At 39.7% G+C, this 18,302-nt stretch overlaps 1 protein-coding gene across 3 annotated transcripts in view; it reads right to left on the bottom strand.

Moving 5' to 3' along the window:
- masp1 (mannan-binding lectin serine peptidase 1) overlaps positions 1-14,069 on the bottom strand; it is a 22,147-nt gene extending 8,078 nt beyond the window's left edge. For 2 of the 3 annotated variants that reach the window (XM_017708875.2, XM_017708876.2), the window contains exons 1-8: positions 13,929-14,069; positions 11,512-11,743; positions 7,567-7,744; positions 7,063-7,194; positions 4,048-4,244; positions 2,811-2,958; positions 1,995-2,113; positions 1,813-1,891 (exon numbers count right to left, since the gene is read on the bottom strand). In XM_017708875.2, the coding sequence (XP_017564364.2) occupies positions 1,813-1,891; positions 1,995-2,113; positions 2,811-2,958; positions 4,048-4,244; positions 7,063-7,194; positions 7,567-7,744; positions 11,512-11,743; positions 13,929-13,942 (1,099 nt within the window). In that variant the 5' untranslated portion in view covers positions 13,943-14,069. The remainder of the gene's footprint in view (positions 1-1,812; positions 1,892-1,994; positions 2,114-2,810; positions 2,959-4,047; positions 4,245-7,062; positions 7,195-7,566; positions 7,745-11,511; positions 11,744-13,928) is intronic. The other variant, XM_037546843.1, reaches the window with a different exon arrangement.
- Positions 14,070-18,302: the final 4,233 nt, after the last annotated feature.

Here is an 18,302-nt window from a genome sequence, read left to right as displayed (position 1 = left end):
GAAGACAACCCTGTGTTGCAGTCATGTGCACGTTAAGGGTTTTCTAATTCATTTCACTTTTCCAGTTTGAATTCAATGTTTGCGACAATGTTCAAAATCACATAATGCAGGTCCGTGTTGGGAATAGTTAAACGTATCGGCATTTCTGTTCTGGTGTTTCCCATCACTTTAAAAAAGAAGCATCATGCTGCCTTTATTGCTGAATGACCTTTGATGGTTTCTGGGCGCTTGTATTTAGAGCAGAATGCGGGTCAATAATGACTTGGTGGTTTGTGTCATCCGAGTAAGATAAAAGGCAAATGCAGAGTGAAGTACAGATTTTTGGCATGTTCTTCATACATTAAATAAATGTGACAACAGCACATGTGACATCATATTACAGTGGAGAAGAGTAAAACGGCAGTAAATGGAGAAATTGTTCATAGTTGAACATCAGGATCTGCTGGATCCGTCAGGGGCAAGAGCTTTTTGGTATCAAACTAGTACTGCGGTCGGTGGAGCTGTTACCCTACGTAGACGGAGTCTCGTGGGGCCAGATGTGGTCTCGTAATGGGTACATCCAGGGGACAACAATGAGAAATTGAGGGTGGGAACATAGACTTATCAGTGAGGAACTTCTAAACCAATCCAGTGCTGTGTAAAGGAGCCAAAAGTAGGGGGCAGCAATGCTCTCGTCAACATTGTCTGACTGTTAACAAGTCTTTGTCAGCAAATCGATGAAATGTGAAGTAGCATGGCTTAAGCGCCGAATTAAGCATGCAGACAGGTGTTGTGAGCGTGGATGACAAAAAATATACATTTCCTCTAGCAAGGGAAAAACAGTACCGTTAACAATACTGTTCTGCTAGCTTGTGCTATTGATTATACTCCAAAAATGAACACAGCCTAGAGGACTTTGGGCGTGGGTTTTAGAGCGTGCTCTTATAATGAAGCCCTACAAATTCAACAAGATGTCCCCTGTTATGTATTCTTACAAGATCATGTTCGGTCCTGTGAGACTAGCAGAGGCAAAGCATCTGTGGACTTCTGTGAGCTACTCATACGGAGCTTTGTCTAAATACTTTCAGGCAAACTGATACAAACTGGTGGCACATAAATGATAGCTATCTTAAAAAAAAACCCTCCAGATTAAATTACATTATTACTACACACCTAAAAATGATGGTTCCTTAAGTGTTCTTTAATAAAGTATACAGCACCAAAAAGGTTCTTCTGTTGTAAAAAGACCAACATTGTAACAATAGAAGAATGCGTTTTTGTTGCTTATATAGAACCCTTTTCAAAAATGTTCCATATAACTTAAGTGATACTTTTTAAATCCCACAAACAGGGAAATTCCACCTCCCGATTTAACCCATCCGTGAAGTGAAACACCACATACACTAGGGGGCAGTGAGCACACTTGCCCAGAGTGGTGGGCAGCCCTATGCACGGCACCTGGGGAGCAGTTGGGGGTTAGGTGTCTTGCTCAAGGACACTTCAGTCATGGACTGTCGGCGCTGGGGATCAAACCAACAACCTTCCGGTCACAGGGCCAGTTCCCCAACCTCCAGCCCACGACTGCCCAATGGATGTAATACCATCTACTGCGGTTTCTCCATCAGTCTGAATAACGCTTTCACAGTGCAAAGAACACTTCAATCGCAGAAAGGGTTCTTTGAATGTTAATGGTTTTATAGAACCATTTTCCCTAGAACTTTTGAAGAACCATTATTTTTAAGTGTGTACACTTATTCTACTACTCACTGGCAACTTTGATAACTTATAGTGGTAAGTGACATACATGCAGACAAGTGAGTTAATAGTACTTACTTTCACAGATAGGTGCACTGCTGCTCCAAGCTCCATCTGTCTGGCACTGTATCTGAAAGTGCTCAAATTTCTCTCCATCCTAAGAAACAAACATACAGGCGGAAAAAGAAATCGAAAGGTAGAAAAGAATGTGCTTATCTGTCATTGTGTGTATCAGTGCCAGTCTGTATTGTATCGCTGACCTTTTGCAGTGTGTATCCAGGGTCACAGGTCACTGTGATGTGCTCTTTGAAGAAGTATTGAGACTGCAGTGGCTCCAAATGACCATTTGGGGGCACTATAGGTACTGGACACTCACTGCCTGCAAAAACGAGAGGCATTTATGTGCCATGGTTTTAGCAGCAGAACTACAGCTGGTATGCAAATGATACATTCTTGTATATCAGTCTAAGTTACATCTGCCATAGAGATGGGCCTGATGATTTCTGGGAACTAAAAATACATGTCTGTAATTTAGAATAATAGAATTATGCCTGTATTTAAACTGCATGTATTACAGCACTATTTGTTTTTTTTTGGAGTTCTGGATTGAGGGTTAAACAGGGTTAAATACTTGATATGCTGAGCACAAAATTGTCCAATCAGGAATTGTTTTTGTCTGTGGTATCTAGGCAGACACAAGTAATCAATATCTTTTATTAGTTAGGACTTTTAAGAGCATTTAATCAACCTTTAGCATAAGTGAGAAGTGACAAAGGAATCAAATAATCGTGTTTTGATGTCCAACAGGCAGAAAGAATTTTGTGAGAAAAAAAAAAAAACATCACCTCATCCGTTGAGTCCAAGATACTTAACTAGCTGCAAATATGAATGGCATATTTTCTTTTCTGATACTGCTACTGAAACAAAGTTGTCTGATACCAATAATATTTTTTCTTTAAAGGCTAATAAACTTTGAAACAAGCTATTATTATTATTATTATTAATTATGGAACTATGTCACTTAAGATATGCGTGTGTGTCACTTTAGATAGCCATGTTATTTCTGTTGCTATTACTTGTAGCAGTGTAGGTGATTTTCCAGCCCAGGTTCTCTCCTGAGTTGTCACTGTGGAACAAGATGTTTACAATATTACTTTCAGTCTGGATCCTGCCAGGGGAACGATCTCCACAGAACGGACCCAACTCTCTGTCTCCTGCCTGAACCTGCAGGGAACACATGAGGTCACCGTCACCATTATCATTGCCATCATCTTAGTCAGCATCATCACTGTCATTTCCATTTTCTATTTACTCACATAATCAATACAACAATTACAGTCTTAAACATATTTGTAAAGAGTTCATAGTGCATATTTTGCTAACTTTGAAAATGTATGCATGCTTTGTTATGGTTTAGTAAAGTTTGTGTTGTGTATGTTGTTTATTTTTTGGTCTTAGCAAACATCATGAATCATCAAAATAGTCAGTAGATTACTAAAATAACTGATATTGACACCAATATTACTGCCTAAAACATGTGCTGTCATCTGAACTGTCACTTGTATACTGCACCAAGGGAATGCACGCGTTAGTATTTCTGCCTGACTTAAACCAATCCAGCCCGTCACAGGCGAGTCAGGTGTGTTGAAGCAGTGCAGGATTGAGGCGCATTGAACTTGCTGGCCTAAATATGGTGCAGAGGGAGCGAATGATCATGCAGTGTTTTAGGGTGTGTAGTGAAATTTGAGCAGTGAGAGTGAAGCTAAGGCAGGTGCCAGATTTATACTTCTAATTCATGTTTGTCTGAGGGCTTAGTGGTAAGACTGTATGTGTAAGACTGAATGTATGTGTGTGTGTGTGTGTGTGTGTGTGTGCTTCTATGGCCCACTGAGCCCATGTTGTAACACTTCTGAGTAATTGGTGAGATTTTCCTTGAAGCTAATCCTGGCCTCCCTAGATTTATTTGGCAGCCACTGAGCTTTCAAAATGGCAAAACCACTAGCAGCACCTGGCAATTGTGGTGGTAACAGTGTTAACACATTTCCTTCTCCACATATGTGGCCCTCTAACTAAACCGTCGGTTTAGCTGTGACAATCAGGTGTTACATTATTCTTATAGTTAAATAAAATCTAGGTAACTAATATGTAAAAAACATGAAACTCATTCACAACGCTGGCAGTTAGTCTAGTGTAGTGAGTACCACTGCTGTCCACACAGTGGACTAGGGTCAATTGGCTTCCAGAACAGAAAAACTGCAGATGGACACAATAAAAAAGGTTCTAACAGCACTCACATGCAATGTGATACATTACCTTAATGTGGTCATATGGACACATGACCTCTGGGTGGTCCTCTATGTCAAAGCTATCGTCAAATTCCAGATTGACCAGAAAGCCCTTTTCCAGCTCAATCCGGTATAAGCAGTCTGAGCTTTTTGGGTATGGCTTTGGAAAATCGGCGCTGGTAAACTGTCCGGAATGCTCAGTGAACACACTATCACTGCACTCCACTGTAATTTCACACACACACACACACACACACACACACACACACACACACACACACACACACACACACACACACACAAAAGACACACACATTAAATTACAGTCTAAGGTTAAGATCTTGTTGCTGGTATAATAAAACATCATATCTGCCATCATAAATGGTAACTTTATAGGAGAAGGAGAGTCTTAACTTTAATGTACAACATTAAAGTGACAAGATTTTATTTCTAGTTATTTTGGAATGTTTATGTAAAAACTAAAAAATATATGACGAAATTGCAATGAATCATGTTATTTTGTATAATCATAATCAATCTTGCTCAAATTTGAACCTACACAAAGCAATTTGCTTCAGTCTTCTGATGGGACAAAGTGATGTGGACAAAATAGGACCGTTAATCATATATTATCTTTGACAAAACTTTCAAGACTCTAAACACTCTAAATAAAACAATGAATATAAAAGGCAACAAAAGTAACTATTAAAGTGATACAGTATGTCAGTTACTATTTTTTTTAGAATAATACTGAAAAGCTGAACCCTGAGTTGCACAGCTTCCATTTCTCTGAACATTCCTCAGATTTTACTGGCAGCTGAAATGTAAATATTTACCATTCAGCTTTGGGTTACTGTCAGCTAGGCAGGGGCAAAGAGTGGACATTAAACCGATACACAATTAATCACACCACACCCTCTCACCTACCCACCCTTCCACCCCCCCCCCCCCCCCCCCCCCCCACACACACACACAATTACACATATACGTCACTTAGTTATTCACTGTATCTAAAATACAGTATATATGTTAAATGCTAAATGACAAGATACATCTAATATTCTAATATGATACTAAAAATATTGTTTATTGTATTCAGTCAATAGGCTTAGTTTCCCACACTCACACACACACATTTAGAGCCACCGCTTACATTCAAATCACGTAAAAAGAGCAAAGACCTTGAGACGTATTACCACTAACCTACTTTCTATTCACTTCTATGTAAACCTGGTGTTATTCCTCAGTCTGTATTACACAGTAGAACCCTTCTGATCCGGTCTGGCAGTAAGATTTTCCTGAAGCAACTGACTTTGGCCAGGAATTCCAGCCACTAATCTCAGCTTATCAATGTCTCTCTAGCTCACAATCAACAACCCCTTTACTTGAGAGGAAATTCTTTTACTCTTTTACCCTTTTTTAAAAAGAGATTTTCAAAGCTTGATTCAAAACCTTCCTTGTTTGCGTATTTTTATCGTTTTGACCCTAGGTCCACCACAATTTTTGCACTTTGCCTCCTCCAAGACAAAAAGTGTAGGCAGCCAAAGCCTCACTTGGACCACTGCTGCATTATGCACCTTTATGTATAATAGAAGCCAATGAATATGGCCTAATGCTCTGTTATGCTAAGGACCTCAGTGGAAGAAATTACATACAGGACATACAACCACACAATGGGATGTCCAATAAGTTCATACAAATTTGATAGTCAGGTGTCCACATAGTATATATGTTTGCTTCTGAGCGGTAATGGTGTTAGAAGGTAAATGCAGAGTGGCTTAAAAAACAGGGTATGATTATAGTATATACTTATTGTACTATTTCAGTTGGAAATACAGCACAATTCTGAAATTCAAGCAACCAACAAAGCACTGAAATTGTACAGCCTGCGCCGCCTGCTGCCAGCAGAGGGCGATGGCAGCAAGGAGCCGTGAAGTAATCAGGCTAACCCGATTCACCTGAGAGCTCCCCTATTTAAGGCTGCAGCAAACCCAGTGTTTGTCACACCTTTGTAGAGGGGTGACCGGTGCTGTACTTAGTGAAAAGAAAAAGAGCTGGAAAACCAAAAGAGGAAAACTGCCCCAAAACTACTTAAAAGCTCAAATGAAGGCTTGAATAAGAGCCATGCAAAAGTGTTTGCTCCTTGAAGACCAAATTTTTTTTTATTTTTGAAAACTAACTTTTTGAAGTGGTAGCTAGATGATAAATTCACCCCATGATGCTGAAATCTCTGAGTAGAGTAAGTTGTCCAGAATGTAGCCTGTATTACAAAATGTGATTAATGTACAATACCAAAAATAAGCCTCTATCAATTTATGAAATTCATGCCTTTATTCCACCTCAAGTACTTAGCAGTTTTTAGGTAATGCAAGATCTGAAACTTTGACAAAAACGTAAAGCTTTACTCTGCTGGATCCTACATCCTGTCATTAAATACGAGGACATGTGACGTTTTTTTTTGTTTTTGTTTTGTTTTTTTGTTTTTTTTAAGCTAGTTTGGAAACTTTTAGGCTGTTCAGACATCTGCAAGAAATCCACCTGCGATAAATTTTGTGAAACCGAAAGAACAAAGTGGATCTTTAACACTTATTGTGCTTTTCGGAAGAGAAAGATGGGGAGAAAAGGTCAAGCAGGTTTATTTCGTCTTACTCTGCCAATATAAACGTTAGCAAGTGCCTTGAACACCACAACTAAGCAACAACACTACTTCTAAGTTAAACTAGTCACCAAGCTAGTGTGGTGAAGGGTACATATCTATTTTCATTTAGTTTTAAACGGACATCTGTGATAACAACGGAATCGTACATATTCCAGTGAAAATAATGTGAAAAGTGACACATGATGAGCCGAGTTATTCCGTAAAAATCCGTGATTATTCACAGTTGAAAAAAAAGCCTGCATCCTATTGACCACGGCATTTTGACTGGAGTATGCTCTGCCCTCTGAAAGCAGCCTAAGACCTTCATGATGATTTGAAAGAAGATTACAATGCATATTAATTATTACATTTATTACATATTAATTATTACGCTTTAATCTGTACCTTTGCATGTTCTGTTGTCAGAATGGAGTTGGTATCCATAGCGACAGGAGCAGTAGTAGCCACCAATGTGGTTATGGCAGAAGTGGTCACAGGCAAGATCTTCATCGTTTTTGTCCCTACACTCATCAATATCTACAGAAACAGACATGAGAAGACATGAACAACAGACAGAAGAGAATCGCTTCAGTGCAATTCACTCTGGCAATTAAGGACTCTGCAAATGCGGAAACACTGCCGCTCTAATATCGTCCATATCCGAGAAGAATGACGCTTGTTAGTCACTGGTTTTCTCGTTTTGATGTCCCCCTGGTCTAAAATCAAATGATGAACCTCAGCGATCAGAGATGTGGTCAGTCATACAAAATAGATGCTGTCAGGTGCTTAACATAATGAAATGAAACACAGTTACACAGAGAAATGCAGCAATTTTACTTGAGTACACGCAATTAGTCATCACAGAAGTCCAAATATAAAGGGGTGTGTTTGTGTGTTAACAGATTTTACCTACTGCACTGTAATGTGCTTCGAACCCAGAGTACCGCTCCTCATTGGAAAAGTCTGAGCGGAACGCCACACTGAGCACGTTCCCTGGAGACAAGAGAACTTCATCAGCTGGAACCAGTTCCGTGTCTGTGCTCTCTCTGCCACAAAACACTGCCAGCTCCTCTGTCTCCGAGTACACCTGCACACACAGGTAGCGGAGAGTGAGTAGTTCTTGCGTTGAGATTCCGGTCTATGAAATACAAGGTTCTCTTTTTTTTTTTTTTTTTTTTTACGTCTTTCGGTTTTTGGCATAATTTGAAAATACCTGTTGCCCTTTACATTGTATGCATATTTCATGAATTTCTTTTAGTCCATGACCCAAAATGACTTGGGTGGGGGAGAGAGAGAGGGGGGGGGGTGGGTCTGGTTACATTAAAAGTAAGTTATAACTTTGGAGACACGAGGTTTTCTTCTGACAACAGCGATTTAAATGTCTCTGTTGGAAAAAAATGAAGAGATTACTCAGGGTAGTGTGACCAGAGCACTGTCTGCTTAAATAAGGAGCTCAAAAACATCTTCACTCTCTAACTTCCAGAGATAGATGAGCATGAGTTCAAATCCTAACGAAGCCAATGCAGAGTCAGGAATCTGAGAGTATGAAGCGCTCAAGCCCTAATACATCATACACTGTTAGAAATAAAGGTTCTGTGCTGGTACACTTTTCGTTCATCAAGCTATAAACAATGCAAATGTTCCCTCAAAGGTCCACCAGTGGTTTTAAGGTCTAATTTTGAACCTTAAATAAGTTTTTTTTTTTTTTTTTTTTCCAGGTGAAAAGTATGTATTTGTACCTTTTTGCTTAACCGAATGTTTGTTTTAAAACACGACGATAAAACAAGGCTGGGTTTGTGAAGTCAGTACAGCTTAAATATCATTGCAATGGATTATGGTACAATTATGGTCCCTGTCTAAAGGTACTGAGACGTACCCTTGAGGGTCCCACCCAAGTGATGAGGTGTACTGCCCGAGTGATGGTTATTTCTGAGAGTGTACATCATAGGAGGAGTCCTAGCTTATGGGTGAACATTTAAGAGGGGGGCATGATTTAAACAATTTTAGCTTGTAATGTGAGCGTTTTTGATTTAAGTGCTACTTATTGTTGCCCTGACTGTGGGTTTAAGTTGACTTGACTTAAATTTGGTTACAGTATAGAGCGTCAGATCAACAAAGCCTCCAAACACTTCTTACTCCTGAATATAGCTGTATAAACACACACACAAATAGCCATGCACAGAGGAGCACAATCACATGGAAACATTTCTCTTATCTGCCTCCTAGTTTGGGTGTTTACGCTACATGTCAGTGAACGATTGGTCATACGCAGAGAGATCGCGCGCACACCCCACCACAGTGTGTAATTTGAGCAAGTGTGGGTAAGACGGCGACGCATGTTTAAGAGCTTAAGAAAACTACAGCAATGCTAGGCAGGCCTTTTATGCATCACAACAGAAGTGCTACTTAAAATGACGCAAGCAGATGGTTAATCTGCAGAAAAATGTTAACTAGGTGAAGATAAAATTAAATAAACCCAGTGCACCAACCCACGGTCCATGGGACACGTTACAGTAAAATGGAAGATGCTCACAAACTAGTAATAAAATATAAATCTCGATCAAAGATGATTCAAATATTCGAAAGCTAGTTTTGCACGATGGAACACAGTCACCACGTTTAAACATTCATTACAGCTTGAAAGGTGTAAAGAGGTTTAGAGCAGCATCATTTTAAGTTACAGGCATGAAAGCTAAAGCATCACACATTCAAAAGTCCTTTCAAAGTTTGGAAATCAGTTTAAAAGTTGGGAATCAATGTCGCCAGTAAAATGAAACCAGTTGTTTCAGACACATGCACAGAAGGATTCTAACATGCTAGTACAGAAGTGTATCTGTTACATTGATGTCACACTAATTATGGCCATCATAGAAATAAAAATCCCTGTTTTTTTAAATAAAAGCTTTGAATGCAAGACATAAACTCTTTAGTGTCAAAATGTCCAATCACCCGTCCACATGTCTATGGAAGCTGCAAGCTTATAAGTGTACAACCTGTGATTGTTCTAGTTTGAATGAGACGGTCGTGGGCTGGAGGTTAGGGATCTGGCCCTGTGACTGGAAGGTTGCCAGTTTGGTCCCCAGTGCCGACAGTCCATGACTGAGGTGTCCTTGAGCAAGACACCTGACCCCCAACTGCTCCCCAGGTGCTGTGGATAGGGCTGCCCACTGGGCAAGTGTGCTCATGGCACCTGTGTGTGTGTGTGCGTGTGTGTGTGTGTGTGTGTGTGTGTGTGTGTGTGTGTGTGTGTGTGTGTGTTCGTGTGTTCGTGTGTTCGTGTGTTCAATCGGGTGTATGTGGTGTTTCACTTCACGGATGGGTTAAATGTGCAGGTGAAATTTCCCTGTTTGTGGGACCTATAAAGGTCACTTAATCTGAATGAAGTGCCAATTAGAGAAAAGGCCACTTGTTTACATCAATTTCAAAGGCACAATAACAACTTTTTTTACTTCTAAGAGATAAAGTGGGAAAATAAAAATAAATTGAAACATAAAACATTTATTAATGGACCACAAGGAATTACATAAAATAAGAAAAATATAGGTGCCCTTTAACTAAACAATTTGGATAATAAAACAGTTGCACACTTCAAACAATGCGCATGAATGATTCTTGCTAAAAGAAATTGAAACATAACTGTGAAAAATAGTTATACACAGACACACAATACACACAGAGTATATGTATAAGAGGCAGGGACTGAGCTGTGCTCTGTGCCCTTTGTGTCTGGCGGCTGATTTGGATCTATGGCCAGTGTGGGTTGTCGTGGCACCCACTAGAGGTATTTGAATATGAATATGCCCCACGTGGTCCATGGAGCCCCACTGGCTGCTTTGAAATAAATTCTAGTAACATTAATGTTAATAATGGGGTTATTTTTTGGCCATGTGTTGTCATTTGATATCAATACCAACATGAGTCAGGAGTGCAGATCTGAACCTGGTATTACATTGATCCTTATGTAAAAAGCTATGTAATTGATCATGTTCTTACATAAATATAAGAATACTGCAAAATTAAAGTAATAACTCTGACCTATTAAAGGTCAGAGGTCAATGTTGCTGTGGTAAAGGTGTATATACACCAAAAGGTACAAAATGGGAACCAAAGTGAAAAAGAAACCCTGGCAGACTGTGCCATGCTGGCACAAGAATCTACTGCACTGCTGTTTTGCCAACAATAGCAGTGGATGCCAACCTCCCTCTGGCGCTCAGCTGGGCTCCGGAAGCTCGGAAATTGGACTTCCAGGATTTCAATAAGTGTTCCGTTTCTTCGGATAATGGTATTATGATCACATTTGCAACATGGAATTTTAATGCGATGTGTGCACATGCCCTTCAGATTAGGGATGACATTGATACTCCCACTAATTCTGGGCCAAAACACTAACTAATAATTAACATCTTATTGTAGCTGATAATGTGATTTTGTGTTTGCATAAAACAAATCACTGTATAATTCACAAATGAAGTGAACATAAGGCTTTAAAGATGGATAATTAATTAATTTCACACAAGATAAAGCTAAATCAGACCATTTTTCAGGAAATTATGCTTTGCATTGTTTTATATAAATATTTTAGATGATTTAATAAACGTTACGAGTCCAAGCTGTCCTTTTTTGGTGTAGCAGTGGTATTTTACCCTGAATAATCAAACCACTGGCTCTATCTGAGCCATGTAATTTCAATATTTGACCAATAATAATGAATGAATTGCTCCAGTTATCAGCAAATTACAAATCAGTGACATACGGTCCACCCTTACTGAAGGTTAATTAGGGATGGCATTGATATTCTCACTGATTCTGGGCCATACTGGGTCTATGGTGACCTGGATCAAACGGACTACTTACCTTCACATAGTCGTACTCACACAGGTATGATGGCTCAATGTCAAAGTGCATGAAGTACAGGCGAATCTGATACCCATCTGGAACGCTGATATTCCACTGGATCTCTCTCTCCTTTGGGTACGGCTCAGGAAAGTTTGGTGAATGCACAATTCCGTACATGTTATTCAGCAGGACTGTTTGGGCCCCCCCAAGGCTTATGCACAAGTAACAGAGTATAGCAGGTAGCAGAGTGCTGGAGAGAAACAGAGGTAAATGTTTTAACTTTCTACATACATGGGGCCACTATTTTTTTGGCTGTTGGCCCATCTGTGCCCATAATGCACAATTTATCAACCACCTCCTTCTCATGCCAAATGAATGTATACAGATGAAAATATTTTTTTTAAAAAAGGCCCAAAAGTGATTTTTAGATTCTTGATATCGATTGAAAAGTGTGTTGAAATTATTCCAATTTTTAAGTGATAAATAGACAGCTTAATTCCAAAAATACTGGGACAGTATGTGAAATGCAATTTGTAAATTCCCTTTGATCCTATATGTGAACAGAAACATGTTTCACCTTCTCAACTTTATGTTCATTCTGAAATTGATGCCTGCAACATGTTCTGGAAAAGTTGAAATGGGAATTTAAGACTAGAAATGCTGTAAGGGCAATGTTCCTCAAAGAGGGAGTGCAAGGATTTTGGTACTTTTACAGTACATATCCATCATCATCATCGAATAAAATAACCTGTCCATAAAGGGCAAGCACGGCATTAAAAACCTGTTACCACATTGGGTTGGGAATTCATTAACAAACTGTTGTCAATAAACATTGTGGTCTGATGAGTCAGCCTTTCAAGCTGTTAGGAAATAAATGTCATGTTTAATGAGCTGAAAAGGAACAAACCTTACTACTGTTGCCAGCATAAAGTTTAAAAGCCAGGGTATGTCAGGGTATAGGGGTGTATTAGTGCCCATGGCATAGTTAACATACACATCTGTGACGCAAGCATCAATAAGATATAATTTTGGAGTGACATTTTCTGCCTTCCAGATGACATCTTTTCCAGGAATGTCAATGCTTAATTCAACATGCCAACAGCAAGTCTCTTTTCGCATGTTACAAATTTCAGCAAGTGCCCATGTGCCGGTGTCTGTCAGCGATCCATCCACCACTGAATGTTCAGCTCCTCAAAAACTGGCAGCTTCAACCGCCAAAAAAATGGTGCCCTTGACCTGACAGCATGCTCCGCCCCAGAGGCCCACCAGCTGGTTCTAACATTGCATGTTCAGCTCCCCCCCAGCTTCCACCATGGTAAATGATGGCCACACTGCCAGAGAGCCTTGACTCTCTGCATCAGCTCTGTCTCTAGCCACAGCAACCTGTTTCACTTGTCCTGTTTTCAACCCTAGCATTTTCTTCCTAAAGATGAACACAACAGCAGCTAGGGTTAGGAAGGCCAAGCCCCTCCACAACCAGGAGCCACCTACTCCCTCTGATGCTAACTTGGCCACTAGTGGCAGACTAGATTTGAACAATTGTTGATTCCCAGTTTGCAAGTGTGCCACGGTCAGTCTGAAGGACCACATTTGGACATAGCAATGACACCGATAAGCCAGTATCAATCAGGGCAGTGAGCCATATCATTTTTGATGTCCACATTTTGACTTCACTGATATGCCAAATGAATTCTTCCAGCTCAATGGCCGGGTCCTCATTCTGATACCAATGTAGCATTGGCACAGAAGAAGGCATGGTAAACATTACACATATCAGTAAATGCTCTCTTATTTTAAATGGGCACTACAACAGGCTACAAGAAATGCCTAGCAGGAAGGATAACGGGAGAGGACACAACATCCATAGAGTGTAGACACTTCCAACATATGAGATTAGCTCATGGTCCCCATAATATTACAGCGTCCAACAAATTATTTTAAGTAACCTGTGAAGTTGCACAAGACTAGCACAATAGAATTATTCTTTACATTTGTCTGTAATCAATTGGCTTTATAGCTTTGAAAACATTGATTGTAAACTTTTTAACACCTGAAGGCAGCTAGAGCCGTACAGCTTTGATGTAGAGCTCTGGTGTGTAAGAACAAAGCTAAATCTGCCTGCTTCAATGATATTAGCTTAATGCAGTGGAAAATGCATTACTTAAACATGCCATGGCGATTTGGAAGACCGAGTGGCCAGCACAAGTCAGAAGTGGCCTCTCGGAGTTATTTTCTGCAGCTCACATGTCATCGTTACAACATGACACAATCATTTTAATCAATAAAATCCAAAGTTCCCAGTTTCCACTCTGTAAATTTACAGATGGATGTCACTGAACCCTGAAACACCAGTACAAAGAGAATAAGCTAAACCCACACAAACATTTGGAGAAAGCTGGAACAAGGGCAAAAATAAAAGAGAGAAACTTTCTCACCGCATGAGATCCATCTGTAGCCCGACTTCAGCTGCTGAGGAGTGTATAGTGGCATTCACCCTGGTGCTCACTTGCTTTCCAAGCACGTCACATTGCAACTGTTTACAAAAGAAGCGGTCTCCCCCACTGTGTGTGTGTGTGTGTGTGTGTGTGTGTGTGTGTGTGTGAAGGGGGGGAGAGAGAGAGAGAGAGAGAGCCCAAAGTGCAGCATGCCATTTTAAAGGGCTTTTAGGCCTTGTGAAGTGAGATTTACCCTCTTTTACACTGGTTTAAAGACGCTGGCCTCCAGAAAAGAGTTTTGGCCCATTTCAAGGTTTATGGTTAGATGAGGAAGTGAACAAGTCAGTCAGTCATAAAATAGAACACTCTGTTTTCTATAATCACACATTTGCTTCAGCTCCCTGCTGTGGATGGAACAAATTAAAGCTGCACTGTATGATTTCTGAAGTCATTTTGTGTTCATCGGCTTCCTGGTGTGTACTGTAAAAAGGTAATTAAACAGTGGCGTAGTATTTCTTGTTCTGGCCCTGTGCTCAAGCGCATTTGACCTGTATTTAAAGGGGAATTCTACATAGTTCAACAACTCTACATAGCTTTGTTGTTGAGTGTGTAGACAGAGTACCCTTAGGTGAAATGGTGCAATGTAGAGAAATGTACCAACTGTTTTCTTTACAATAGTGGTGATATGGATCAGGGTTTGTGATGTCTACAATGTAAATGCAGCCATTTTATATGCAAAATGACATCTGAATCACGTCATCTGATCTTTTGATGCAGACAAAGGTAACATAGCAATACTTTTCAAATATTTCTAGCAATACTTATCAAATTTTGGCAATGTTTATTAAAAGATGAAAAGCTACTACTTAAGTAAAAGAAAAATCTGGCTTCCAAAAACAAAAAGAAAGAGAGGGGAAAAGAACGGGTGACAGTATGTCACCAAGTTTTTCACAAAGAAAGGTGTCTGTAGTCTGGGAGTGGTGGGAATTAACCTGTTAGCCACAGTGAAGTCCACAGTGAAAAAGGTTACTTTCACTTCCCTACAATTGACCAGTTACTTAATATCTTCATAGATAATTGTTTGTTTTTTTTGTTTTTTTTACATTTCAATCCTCGTCCCGTACCAATCCAATGAACCAGCCCTGTCTTCCCATCCCCGTACCTCTATCCGTGAGCCAGCCCTGTCTTCCCATCCCCGTACCTCTATCCGTGAGCCAGCCCTGTCTTCCCATCCCCGTACCTCTATCCGTGAACCAGCCCTGTCTCCCGATCCCCATACCCCTGTCAGTGAACCAGCCCTGCTTAGTGGCATTTTGATGAAAGCACATCTATGGCCTGGCCTGTGGTGGTTGGGGTAGTGAGACCCAAAGTGATCTCCTTTCAAGAGGCCTAAAATCCCTGGCTGGTGCCCTTGTTTATGTGTATTGACTATTGAAACTTTTAGGTTTACTGATAACAGACATTTGTTACCAGGCCTCGAAAGCATCACTGTTAAAACTGAGAATTCAGGTAAAATCAGCCTCCCAGGGAAGCGCTTTGCCTTACAGTTTGATGGGAAAAATTTGCACGAATCCATTCCGTTTTTGAAAGTTTTATGTATCTTATTGGTCCAGTAAATTTATTTTGATGGCCTGCAAGACAAGATACTTTTGGGTGCCTCTGCAACAGATTCTTTGTGTAAAAGTTCTCTGTTACAAAAAAAACAAGAATATTAGCTCTTAGACAGAATTTCTTTCTTGGATTATTACAATCTTTGATTTGTCAAATACCTCACATTTTAAAATGATGACATGATGACTTGGTCAGAATACATCTACATTTTACATGCTGGTAATAACTGGCATAACTGTCCACATTCAAGAAAATGTATGAAACAAACTGCTATAGTCAAATTAGAGAACATGTGGAGTCTAAAGGTTCTCATGTTTTAATTGTGAACCAGTAAAACCGCTTCAAATAGCAAAAATTAAGAACTTCTTAGTGCTTAATTTATAACCAATTGAGATTTCAGCTCGGTTCAATCATTCTACAACGAACAAAGTTGAATGTAATATTGAAGATTTGGAACTTTCTGGAGCAAACCTTCGTAACTAAACTGTTCAGAGCATAGTTACGGATTTTTACGCTTATGCAGTTTTTCTTGATTTAAAATTTTTTTTTATTAAAGTCCATCATGCCAGGTCCCTGTTGACATGGAGTAACTCTTATGTCAAAGCAGCTGCAACTCTTTTTCCAAGTGTCACGATTGGCCCCTCCCAGTCCTGTCCATATGTTTTTGTTGTTTGGGTTTAGCCATGTGCATTTGTTATGGTCCAGCCCCCTTGTTTCATGACTCCTGCCCTGATGGTCTCCACCTGTGTTTCCACCTGTTCCTCGTTTACCCTGTTATTATTTAAGCCCTTTGTTTGCCCTTTTGTCTTTGTTATCTGCACTGTGGGTTGTATTGTGCTCTCGTGGTGTTTTGTTCAGTGCTCTTTATTGTCATATCTGTCCCACGATCACTACGTGTTGGCTCTATGTCCCTGGACTGTAGACCCTGATTTTGGATTTGCCCTTAATAAACATCGCTTATCTCCACATATGCGGCCGCCTCCCCGCTCCATGTTACACCAAGTCTTTTTTTTTTCAATTTTTTTTAGTTTTTCAGTGAATTTTGTGATGACGGCATACCAAGATCCTCTTCCCTCTAGTAATCTAGTTAAAATAAACATCTGCATTAAATGGCAAGCTACCACTTGATTACTTTAAGGTTTATAATTATTATTAAAATTTCTATTTTAAGCCACTTGTACCCCTGTTAGCTATTTTCTGTAAACCACTTTTTTTTCTTATTGATCTTTACCTCAGTTTTCCTACTTCGTGAGCAGTAGAAAGAGTAACTGGTTGATGCCCTGACAAAAAGGCAGCCTACTAGTGGAGGAATTTGTCCATGTTTAATAAGAATCAAAGTATCAAGTTAATACAACATATTTCATCATTACTGGACATGAGAATTCTGTTTTCCATGATGGTCTGTTTCCCTTTGATAGTCACTGAGAAATTGCCATGGTGTGGTGCTGTTGTGAAATGCAAGCAGAATTTGATGGTTTCTCTTATCAGCGGAGGAGTGGTGGAATGTCTGGTGTCCAGAGAGGAGTGTCTCACACTAAAGCAGCATTTTTTGTGTTTTTCCTGCTCTAACACACCTGTACTAAGATCATGAAGGGCTTGTAAATTAGCTGATAAATCAAAGAGAAACAGTGAAAACATCAATGTTCAGTGCTGGGATGAATAGCACACCAGAATTGGGAACACCATTGGTAAGAATAGTTTTAGACCTTCAAAAGCCCTTTTGTTCAGACAATCTATCATGGCACACAGATGTCTCTCACTCCAGGGCAGGCTGAAAGTGCTATCTGTTCTATCAGCAGAACAGCTTTTTTGGACCATGGGTGGTTTAGTGTGGGTGTGAGTGGACTGATTGACTGGGCGTGATGGATAGTGAGACTGAGGTTATGAGAGAGACAGAGAGAAGACAACTCTCTCAGCCGATGCCTGTTAGTGAAAGTGTGTTAGTATTCATTAGGCCCAGGCCCAAAGCTTGTAGAATCATATTGCATACTTGCAAGTTTTTTTTTGTTGGATATTACTTTCATTTATGACTGCCTCGACCAATGCAGTGTACCTAAAGCCAAAGTAGCTATGGTGAGGGCATTATAACGCCTGTGTGGTTTTGCCGTTGTTCGATTAGTCGTGTGTAAAACCCCGGCCCCCATCAAATTACATCATTTGTTACATTTCTAAGTAAAAATAAGGTAACACATCTTTGATAGTGAATAGATGTAAATATTGTGCAAATTTTATTGCACAGTTTCCATTTATGTTCCAAGTTTAAAATGTTGGAAAAAATAAAATGTAAATATTACTTTTTAACTTTTGGCTGCATGGTATTTTATTTATTTATTTATTTATTTATTTGCTTATTGTCCTTTTATGCAATGAAGTTGAGTATGCTCTAAAAATCTAACATGCTATTGTGGAATGCAATGCAAAGCAGAATGGGAGGAGATGCTCATGGCTGGAGATTTTTGAAAGCATGATGGATGCGGAGTTGAGTGCTCTTATGACGGATACTGTAGAGTTAACAAACATCAAAGCTAAAATTAGTAAGTCTGTGACCAAACAGGCTTGACTGTTGCCTCAAGTCAGTACTAGTTCCTAAACAGTCTATATGATCTCAATTTATGATAGACGTTGTCACTGCATCATAAGTTCCCATTACTATAAAATAGTATAGTATATTAATAGCTTGTGCATTCACATGCCTGAATGCTAAGTCCTTAAAATTAGTACACAATGCATACCTTATGGTGTTGGGTTTCATAATATTATTGA

This window comes from Pygocentrus nattereri, chromosome 17 (assembly GCF_015220715.1).
Source record: "Pygocentrus nattereri isolate fPygNat1 chromosome 17, fPygNat1.pri, whole genome shotgun sequence".
NCBI classification, from domain to species: Eukaryota; Metazoa; Chordata; class Actinopteri; order Characiformes; family Serrasalmidae; genus Pygocentrus; species Pygocentrus nattereri.
Note: the sequence above shows the minus strand (reverse complement) of the source record. Positions and strands in the feature narration are given on the sequence as shown.